Consider the following 11,273-nt stretch of genomic DNA (forward strand, 5'->3'; position numbering starts at 1 on the left):
AAGATAGCTTTCCACCAGAATTGGATCAAGTTTGTAAATCCAATAGTTTGCAAAAAACTTAACATAATCCTCATATTAAACGCGTCCTTGTTTGCCGCGCCTACGCTTTGTTGAAGCGCAAACTTACTGTTACATACAAAAACATATTCTCGAGATTTCGCTAAACTTATTGTAGATCTAGTGTTCGTGTTGTATAAAAGTACAAACATTTTATAAAGGAAAGGAGAAACTTTACCTGTTCAATCTCAATAACATCTCCACTCTCCTCGAGCACCGATGAATAATGCGATACTTCTGCAACAGATAAGAAAAAATATGTGCTAAATAATTTATATATGTTAATATTCCGCGAGTTTTATCACTATGTACATAAAAATTTTATAACATACACTAGAGTGCTATGCAGCATTTATATTAAAAGTTTCGGATGTACTCTCGAGATAACAATATAAAACATAATCTAAAATTAACTAGTTAAAGAAAAAATATAAGAAAATAGAAATAAAATTAAAGTACAAGTTTGTTAAGTAAAAGAAATTAATATAGAAATTAATTTTATAAATATATTCACGTTTAGTTTTAATATTATTTTTTAATAAAAACAATTTACAAAAATAGTTATTTTGCATATAATTAGAGTAATATAGATTTATAATGTTTCTGTATAACAAAAGATTGGTAGATTTGATATATATAAATAATTTTACACATTCGTTTCTAAGCTCAAGGGAATATTTATTAATCGTGCGTGGTTACGTCAGCTTCCATTTTAAATTCGAAAGCTGTTCACAAGTTCGCCGGTTAATAACGGCACTTTGGGGCAAATTAAAATTACATTTTGCGGCTTTACGTCAGAAGCACTGCTGCAAATTTATAAAGCGGAAAAGAGAACGTTTCAGGCTTTAGCTTCAGAACATAGAACAGAGATATATCTCTGGGATAGCTGGAATACAAAGTGCCTTTATTCCTGAACAACAGTAAATACCTTACTACCATTTTGCTTTTGTAGAATTCTCGGAATGCTAGGTACCTATACAATACAATAAAATCGCATTGCGATACAAAGTCTGTTAAGGATAATATCATAAAAACAATTTGCTGTTTATGAGGTCTATACAGTATTCCAAAAAGATATTACCCCCCCCCCCCCCAGCAATAAGTGGTCATATTTTTTTTTATAAAACATGTAATTCTATACTGAAAAGAAAAAAATATCGTACAATCTTTTTATGCTTGCTGGTCATTTATTCATTTCTAAACAAAATTCCGTGCGACTTTTTTAGATGCTTCTGTTAGATATGTAAAAAGTGGGCTAGCTTTGAGTGACGTGCCCTAGTTGTATTCGCAGTTTAACCGCGAATTAATCGACAATTACTTGAATTAAAACAATAATAATAATTTAATTTGTATCGGCGGAATAATATATTAAATATTATGGACTAGATACATTGTCGCGTTTTACATTTCTATAATACAAACGATTCTGTATGTATATCATATTAGAAGAGCATATATCTGATTATTTCATTTATAATAACTTATCTCATGTGAAAATCCCGCAATTATCTTCAATCTGTTTACTGGAGGCGAAATGTTGGTTGCGAGCAGTGTGCTATATTTGTAGCAAAGTTTAACTAACAAAATAACGAAATTGTTATCCGATTTACCAATGAAAAGTACAGAGATACAAAGTTTTAAACAATAAATAAGATGTTTTATATGATCAACCACGCGCGGCTCATATGCAATCGAAGAAAGACACGAGCATTCGTTCGTTAACGCTCAATGAAATCAGAGTACACGAATACACGTGGCAATCTCTCTATTTTCACATTTTTTTCCATGACACCTCAATGTTTGTTTTATTGAAAACAGAACAAGATGGTCGTCAGTTTTTTCAACAAATGCATTAAAAATGTTTAGTGCCATTTAAAATGCATACAGTTACATTTTTATAAACATTTTTAAAGAATTTTAAAAAAATTGAAGGTAAAAATAAAATTATTAAAATTTGAGTAGAAACTGAGAGAGAGAGAGAGAGAGAGAGAGAGAGAGAGAGAGAGAGTGCAATGAAACTATTTTTCCTTAATTTTATCATATGTTTTATAGAATAAAGCTAATTCATTGTTACATAAAAATATAATTAATTAATTAATGCAATATATTATTTAAATGATTTACACATATATAGTAATGATAAATTAGTAGTGAAGTTATTAAGTAAATGCCATAAAAAAAAATATGCAATTTAATAAAATTAACAATATAAAACGAAGGGCCATAGAAATTAGCGCTAGATCTCAATTGCGCAAATTTTACCAATTTAATAAAAAATGTTTTACATTTTTAAATGTTAAAAAACATTTTTTATGAAATTGTTAAAATTTGCGCAATTAAGTTCTAGCACTGACTCTTATGGCTCTTCGTTTCATATTGTTATTATTAATTATTAATTAAAGGAGTCTTTAATAATTAAATACTCTTATTGTTTAATTATTATTCATTGGTTATTGTTAATAATATTAATAATTATCGTAAAAATATAAAAACATAGTTATTAATAAATAATCATGAATTCTAAATTAAAAATCATTGTGTTGCCTTATTTAGTTAAAATTTGAAAATTAGCAAACTATATCGTCTAATTTTCTTGATCTCAGTTGTAGGCATAACATACCTATAAAATGTGTGCACATTCATGATAATTAGAACGCAATGTTTGTATTGTTACATAAATATTATTGCACTAATGCACATACGAATTCATTACCGTCAGCCATCAGTACTACCTATACATAATTTTATGCAAAAGGAATTGTAAATATCTTGTCATATCAATAATCTGAATAATTAGATGCCAGACGCCACCTTTGCGTGTGAATAGTAGATAAATGTTATACAGAAATAGCTGTACAGCATTCCCAAGAAAGAAGGCGATCTGGCTGTGAATGCATAAATATTGCGTTCTGTTTGCATAATGAATGCAGTTATCGATTTGCTCTTGAGGATATTTGCAAATTGCTTAGTAGTGGGCACTTTAACCGCTCGAACGATCGATGTCTATTCTAACAATAACGTCATAAACGCGCGCGATTGCTATGTAAATTTATAAAAGATCTCAACACAATACGCTGCTCATACACCAGCATTGTCACAGTGAATTGTTCTTTAATATAATCGGTGTCAGTTACGACCGCATAATATATGTAGAAAGTTTTAAGTATACACCATTATTCGCTAGTATTGTATTTTAACAATACGATAGAAATGCAAATTATCTTTCTGTACGATAATTAAGCAATTATTATTAATTAATTTTAACCTATAATTGCAAAAACGCAAAATTTTATCGTATTTATCATCATGACATAATCGACGGTGAATTGATTAGTTTCCCGTTTACATAATATTCATATTTTCTCTACATTACACATAAAATATATTGATGAGTTTAGGAGAGTTAGAAAAAAGCCATTTACAATTTGCAAAAACGTAACCTGAAAAAATATGATAGACTTGGACGGCCAATATTCGAAATAAATTGTTATTTCTACAGTTAGCTTATTACGTCAAAGCAAAATCATTCATTTGTCAAATCAATTTACACTTATTTGGTCAAGTTTAATATGTCTCTCTCCCTCCCTCTCTCTCTCTCTCTCTCTCTCTCTCTCTCTCTCTCTGCTGCAATATACATAATATGTAATTCAACGTAATATACTGCGTTTATGAATTCTATTAACATGTCGATTTCATGATATTAAGTGGATTTGCCAAAGAGTAATGTGTATTCACTGTCGATGTGTTTTCGATTTTGAGCATATTAATCATAATAATATGTATTAAAATATAAAAATACTTTTAAATATATCTAAATACTTTTATTTTTGTATAAAATGAATTTTTCATTTAGCTATTAATAATTCAGAATGTTATTATACTTTATAATAAAAATATTGAAAGATACATTGAATAATTTTTTTTTTTCATATTTTCATTTTCATGCTATGAGAAGTTTTTACAATGCAACGAATGATCACGAAGAAAATGAAAGTAACTTGAGCCCGAGGTATCTGTTAAATTTCATTATAATAGAAACAAATGTTATTTCCTCTAAGTCAGTAATTTAAAAAATGTGTTTTTTTTATTCAAGCATTTCTTTTGTAACATATTTACATTACCTAAAAGTCGAGAACATACTCTGACATTTTATTTTTAATTCTCAGACCAAATGTTTATTCATAATTAAATAATAGAAGAAACATTCCCGCTATTTCATTATTTAAATATTTCTTTGATTGAGTTCTAAAAATATAGAATTAATTATTACAATGGGGCGAAAATGTTTATTTGCAGATACTTTTACAGAGAAATCCCAGACTTTGGATTTCTCTCAGAGATCTTCTGAAACCTCGCACATTTCTTGTTAAATTCTCTACTGCCCGCATTTAATAGTGGATTAATCGTAATTTACGTTGCGATCAATGTCATAATTCCAACAGTAGATGCTTTCGATTAATAATAATGCTAACAGATGTTGATAATCCGCAGAAGCCGGCGAGTAATATAACCGTGTTACAAGGAACTTCGTATTACGAATTAGTAGATTATGCAAAACGATTTTGTATCTCACGTAATCTATCTAATTTCTCATTTCACAGAATTGCACGTATGGGTAATGGATGCTGGACACCGCTATACGCTTTTTACTAGCGACGCGCACCGTAGCTAAAGATCGTCTGCCGGACTTCGATACAGCACGCCCGCACAAACTGGGGCAGGTATGATTAAATGAAACGTTACGCTCCCCCTATAGAACTTAGGCTCTAGGGCATGCGTTTCTCGTTTGCTGCGTCTGAATTTTCCCTAGCTGCACATGCAGCCTCACGGCAATAAGATCACGAAGTAACAGCAAATAAAAGATTGAAGAAAGAGCTATCTCTTAAACATATCTGAGAAATATAGGAAATCTCAAGAAAATCTGAGAAAGCGTATACTGAAACAGGCTCCATGTTATTTGCGTCTGACGTAAACATCCGACAAACATTTCTGCAAACATGTTAACGCCTCGTATTAATTAAATTTTCGTTCAGTTCCGTTAATTATAATACATCAGAAAATCATTACCGTGCGAGAGAAGTGTTGTTGTGTTACTAACATTCCTGTCCATGATGATAAGAATAATTATGATGTTAAAAGTAAATTTTTTACTTAAACAATCAAATATAATAATTATTTATGCTTTATTCTATCCAATTCTACTCTTTCTGTTACAAAATGTTTATTTCCAGCTATAAGCATTACTAATATTCATATAAATAAAACGCACAATTTATATTTTTTAAATCCTGAGAGGATTAGTGACGTAATGCGTACCGTGATTTTAGAAACGTTAAATTTATTCTTTTATTTCTAGATTTTTTGCAATGTGGAAACAAAAAAGCGTACTTTTAAAAAATCGCAGAGAGGAACGAGCATCTTTTGTAATTCGTCGATGTTTCTATCATCGAAAAATTTCGATTAATTCACATTCATCGATTATTGGAAAATTATTGGCGCATATAGCATACGACTACGACTAGTTAACTTGAAAATTAGGGAGATTAATCCGGAGCGTTGGAAATTCGATGATTATCTTGTAACAAGGATACAAATCTGCGATACAATCAATCGTTCGAAATATTATTATGTATACGTCGATAAAGGATGCGTACGTGCAGATATACGCATCCAAGCACGTGACAAACATGTGCATATTATACTATGGAATTTGCATAATAATAAGGTGACAATATCGAGAATATTCAGATAATAGAGATCCAATGGTAATTATGTATTGAATATCATGCATCAAGAATAGTTATTAATAGTGTAATTAAAAGAAAACAGTTCTGTACATTACTTCTAATAATTTCTTTTCTTTTCTTTTTCAAAAAAGGAAAATGCTGCGATATTGGTAAGTATAATAAATGAATAAAATAAAATAATTAAAAGTATTAAAGATAAAAGAATTAAATGAATATAAATATATATTTAGATTAAAAACTAAGAAAAACTAGTAACATCCTAATCATTTTTAATTTGTAAACGATTAAAAAGTATTGGACTATTCGATGATTTTTCAAAAAAAGAACATTTTACTGAAGTTAATTTTGCAGATGACAAATTGCTTTTTTTCACTCTAAATAGCGATTTATTTGGAAAAAGTACTTTGTACGCGAAAAATTGTGTTGATCAAATTGCTTTTAGAAAAAAAAACTATATTTCCCATGGTGAATGTCAGCGATTTAATAAATTTTGAGTTATATGCTAGCATACCTCGAAAGTCGACCTTTGCAACCTTCTCGCCCTTGCACTTAAGGCCCTGAATGTTCTTCAGGATAACGACGAGCGACATTTTCGCTTCTCTGATGAGCAGTAATTATAGGAATCCCTAAATAGGGCCAGGTCCTTCTCTCGTTTAATCTTTAATGGATGTACGAGCTCTCATTGTGTCATCCACAATATCGGTTATTTCATTCATCGATATCATTTTTGGGTCACAAAATGCGTTCGTGGCTCTTTGCTCCAGTTGCAAGTCAAGTCTGGAGACAGTCAATGAGACACGGAAAATCTGTGGAACTGCCTGGAATCCCTTTCCGTTGCTGCGTACGTTATCGAACCAGGTGTGTCGCCCAGCCAGGCGGGGTCAAGGGTACAAGGAGCAATCCTGAATCGCGAGTCCTGAGATATGTCGAGTTTCAGTCACCTCTTGACGGAAAAGTACGATTTCGGTGGCGCGAACGTGCCTCCTGGAGGCTGTCTCGTCGACTGCTCTCCGTCCTGCGAGAATTCGCGCCTTAAACAACCCCCGTGAGTTTGCACCGGGGGAATAATGGGCGCACGCGCCCTCGACGGTGTGTGGTGGCCGTCGGAGCCGGCTTTCATCGTCATCACTACCCCGTTGGAACCGGCGTTCACCATTACGCCGAGCGTCGTTAATGAGTGACGTACGCCTCTCGTATCTTGTCAAACTGAATCGCCGATGAGTTAATCGACAGGTGCATTCGCAACGTGGCGCGAAAACAGAAACGATGCGACGAGCTCGTAGAATCGAGACGCGACTGTCTATACAATGAATAAAAAAATACGAATAAACGTTCTCCTGAATTTCAGAAGAAGAGGTATCTAAACAACACATTGAAAATTCGAAAGGACGTTTAAAAATTTAAGACATTACATTTTAAAGACAACTTTTAGAACTTTTCTGACGTTCACTGAGTATTTTTGCTATACAATAAAATGGAATAGGAATTTATTGAGATATTAAAATATGAATCTGACATTTTGTAAGAGAGTACAAATTAAAAATATCTGATAGAACTTGTTTAATTCTTATCTATTCTACATATATAATATAATATATTACATAAAAAATTTTAAATAAGTATTAATAATGAAATTATATAAATAATTATATAAATATAGAGTCCATGTACATAAAATTAAATGTAAAAATATTCATACACGCACGTGCACATATACTTACGCACATATAAAAATCTTCCCTTAAAACGTCATATGTATATATATTCTCTCTTTATTAAAAAAAGATTCCAAATCGTTGAACGTTAAAATTTCAAAGATGCCTAATAGAGGTATGATATCAATATGTAAAATATCTTTTCTGTAATATTAAGAGAGGATTGTTCTCTTTATACTTTACCACCGTAAAAATCTAAATATTAAAGTAAATGCGCTGTTTTACGACGCAATTCATAAAAAATATAGAAAAATATAAAAGAAACATTAAGAAGAAAAACATTTTATTAAATATAAAATGCATTAGAATTTTTACAATCAATTTATACAATATTATTTTCTATTTTTTCTATTTTTCAAATATCTCTTGACTGGCAATTTATCTTTTCTGTTACAAATATATATGTATATATATATATACATTTTTTTTATTATATATATATTTTATATCTCTAAAAATTAAATTAGAAATATACAATATTTTTGGTTCAACATAAAAAAATGTATTTAAAATTTAATTATCGTTATATTTGCGTAAATTTATAAATGTAATTTCAATTTTTATGATATGATGAAAAATATATTTTTTACATAAGACAGACTACAAATGTGAAAGATCAAACGGATTACTACAATCGTTTATCATTATAGGATCTTTTAAGATTTATAAGCCAAAACCTGCCCGATAAACGGGTGTAAACTGATATATTACGTACCAAAGAAAGTAGGTCGCGACAGCATAACTATTAAAAGATCTTTGCAATATATTGAAAAAGTTTTAGTATACAATATACTTACTAAAGATTGGTAAGAGAAAGTTAACGAAATTATTTCTGTCTTTGTTCCATGAAATTCCAATCATATTATAATTTGCATAATTAAAAAATCCATGCAATGTTGTTTGTGTCCATTGTACCTGTTTCCAGCAAAATCATATCGCCACAATTCACTTTGAAAATTTTTCCTCTTAAAAATTTAAATTTAAATAATACAAATTTTTTGTTTTAATTTCATGAAACTTTATCTTTAAGTTTTTTAAATCTTTGTGCAGGTACTTTATCGAATCTTTTGATTAAAACGATAAACAAAAATCTAAAAGTAAACAGATGTTTATTAAAATTAAAATTAATGATGGTCTTGTAACAATATTATCTACAATAAATTTAACATTTCGCAATCATCGTAATTGCGAAATGCTAAATTTATTCAACACACCAGAAACTATTTCTCTCAAAATCAAATCAAATTTCAAATAAAAATCAGATGAGAATTTTCAAATGCAGCAGCGTACAACATGTGTCGACGTGCAATATCGCCGGATGTAATTATAGTGATCTATTAGCATTTTTATTCGGACCCTGTTTCTGACTTTTCACATTTATTTTTACGATCATAAATTACATCTTTAACTTTTCTCAAAAACACGTATTGTTCTCAGTTTCTTTCACATTTTTAATCTCTCAAGTCATTAATTCTTTGAACTCTTAGATGGTAAAATTATCATACGCTTAAAACTTCTCTAAGAGTTTGAAATATTCAGTCTTTAACAATCTTAGTTTTTAACAAATTAAATAGATTTTTAATTTCTTAAAATTTTAATTTAATTTGTTTAATCTTTTTAACACTTATTTTTAAATAATATAATTGTTTGAAGAATAAAAAGACATTTTCGTCTTTCAAAGATATCTTAAAAATCTTTTAATTCTTTTTGAAGTTTTTATATAAAAATTATCAGAGTCTAGGACTAACTGTTTCGACCTTTGTACTCTTTTATGTTAAATAAATGTTATCTCTAATAATACCTATATTTGCACGATATCTCAATTATGAGATAGTAACTCTCCTTAAAATAATTCTGTTACATTTATAACAGGTGCCTAATTACGCTTTTCTGTTTATATCTATTGCATGTATTGTAAACGTTCTCACAATTTATTTAAGAGACTTCGCACGTGTAGAAATGTGTATGGTTACGTCAACATTTCTGATAAAATCTGTTAATAGGAATCGCCTTCTCGAGATCACAAGGGAAAAAACTATGGTTGACATTTCCTTTAGTTGCGTGAGGAAGCTTAACAAATGGAAAGTAAAATTGCCAGATAATAACTCTCATGACTCACGACCACGGCCACATGCATAACTCCAAATAAATTTTTTTGCTATAATAGGGTCACGGCAAAGCAAAATCAAGACAGAAGAGGAAATGACCTCGTGCTGTATGTCGACCGACGGCTAGTGATCTGTTTTCCGAAAGGAATGCAGTGGGATGGATCAATAATGGAATGAAGGTTGGCTGGGATTTCTCAGCGCCATCCCTTCATATTACATGGAACTAGCAACTGTTGCTTTATCCTTCCTTTCTTATGCTGCAATTGAGCCCTAAATCCTGTTTAAATTATGTTTCTATGCAACGCGGTTTGATTACTTTTTGCTATAATTAATCTATATCCAACGATATAGATGACGTTATGGCATATCTTCTCGTATATTATAGTCGTGTAGATTGAATGTGAAATACTTGAACGCTAAAACTTTAATAATAGTAAATTTGAATAATAACTTAAAAAACAGCTTTTAAATATTTTATACTTAATAACTGAATAATAATTATAGTAATTCTAATATTAATAACATTTTTAATCATAGCAATAAAATTCATGATGGTAAATTTGCCAAGAAAAAATATCTACTTACTAAAAAACAGATATTCTAAATAAATCTGTTGAATTTTTTAGTAACAGAAAATTAAACTAACAGAATTTTCTAACAAAATAAATTTTTATTTAACATTGCGTAACAGAATGTTCTTCTCTTCTTTGTTTTTTGAAAGAGCTTTTATTAACATAAATTAATTGAATAAGATATATCTACTTTTTTCTGTGATTTCTGTAATATTTTTTTAAATGCAAATCCATTGGAAAATTTTATGTAAGCTCATAAATTTCTGTTAATCGTTGACTATAAATTTTACTTTACATATGCCAGCGACAGTGGAGACCATTCATTATCGCGTCATCATCAATGTAAGTAGGTTTGTATAATTAACCTCGTTGCATAATTACGTTTTATTAGTAGATGCTAAAAAAAAATAAGGTATATAACTTAATCGCAGACGTAATGTTTTATGTAATTAAAAACGAAATATATAGAAATAAGACAGAAAAGAAAAAAATAATTATCGTAATAATTTATAATAGAACTCTCCAGAAAGAACCGGAAGCAGATTTATATTTAGTAATTCATATCAATATATCTTATCTTTAATAAAAATCAATAAAATTGTGATTCATATGCAACATTGGGCGTGTCAAGGCCATTTCTGTACAGAAATTAGAAAAAGAATATAGTACACTCAATATGACATATTATAGATTCTATAAAAAAATAAACATATGAAATCGAAGAACAAAATGATTGAATTTTATATATTTTACCTATTACGCATTTTTTTACACGATATTTTTTAAATTTGATTAAATTTGTTAAAGCAAATTAGATAACGTATAACTGTCTTTTAAAATTACATATTTAAACATATCTTGAGATGAACAATTATATATCACTTAATTCGCTATAATTAATATAAATTAAGAAAAAGAAAGTCATGCAAATATAATTTACTGTGGAAGAAGACGGTACACACTCTGTAAAACAAAACAACTACAGAATAAATGATAACAGTATGCTCCAGAGTATTTATTCTTTTTTCACATAAGTATCCCATTTATTCAAGTAGATTCCACATTCTCTAAAAT

The 11,273-nt window shown here is 29.5% G+C and overlaps 1 protein-coding gene across 2 annotated transcripts in view; it reads right to left on the minus strand.

Moving 5' to 3' along the window:
- The window catches only part of LOC108763044 (otoferlin), a 41,467-nt gene extending 34,671 nt beyond the window's left edge, over positions 1-6,796 (minus strand). For both annotated transcript variants that reach the window (XM_018510352.1, XM_018510344.1), the window contains exons 1-2: positions 6,316-6,796; positions 236-294 (exon numbers count right to left, since the gene is read on the minus strand). In XM_018510352.1, the coding sequence (XP_018365854.1) occupies positions 236-294; positions 6,316-6,394 (138 nt within the window). In that variant the 5' untranslated portion in view covers positions 6,395-6,796. The remainder of the gene's footprint in view (positions 1-235; positions 295-6,315) is intronic.
- Positions 6,797-11,273: the final 4,477 nt, after the last annotated feature.

Source organism: Trachymyrmex cornetzi, unplaced genomic scaffold, assembly GCF_001594075.2.
Source record: "Trachymyrmex cornetzi isolate Tcor2-1 unplaced genomic scaffold, Tcor1.1 scaffold11, whole genome shotgun sequence".
Classification (NCBI taxonomy): domain Eukaryota; kingdom Metazoa; phylum Arthropoda; class Insecta; order Hymenoptera; family Formicidae; genus Trachymyrmex; species Trachymyrmex cornetzi.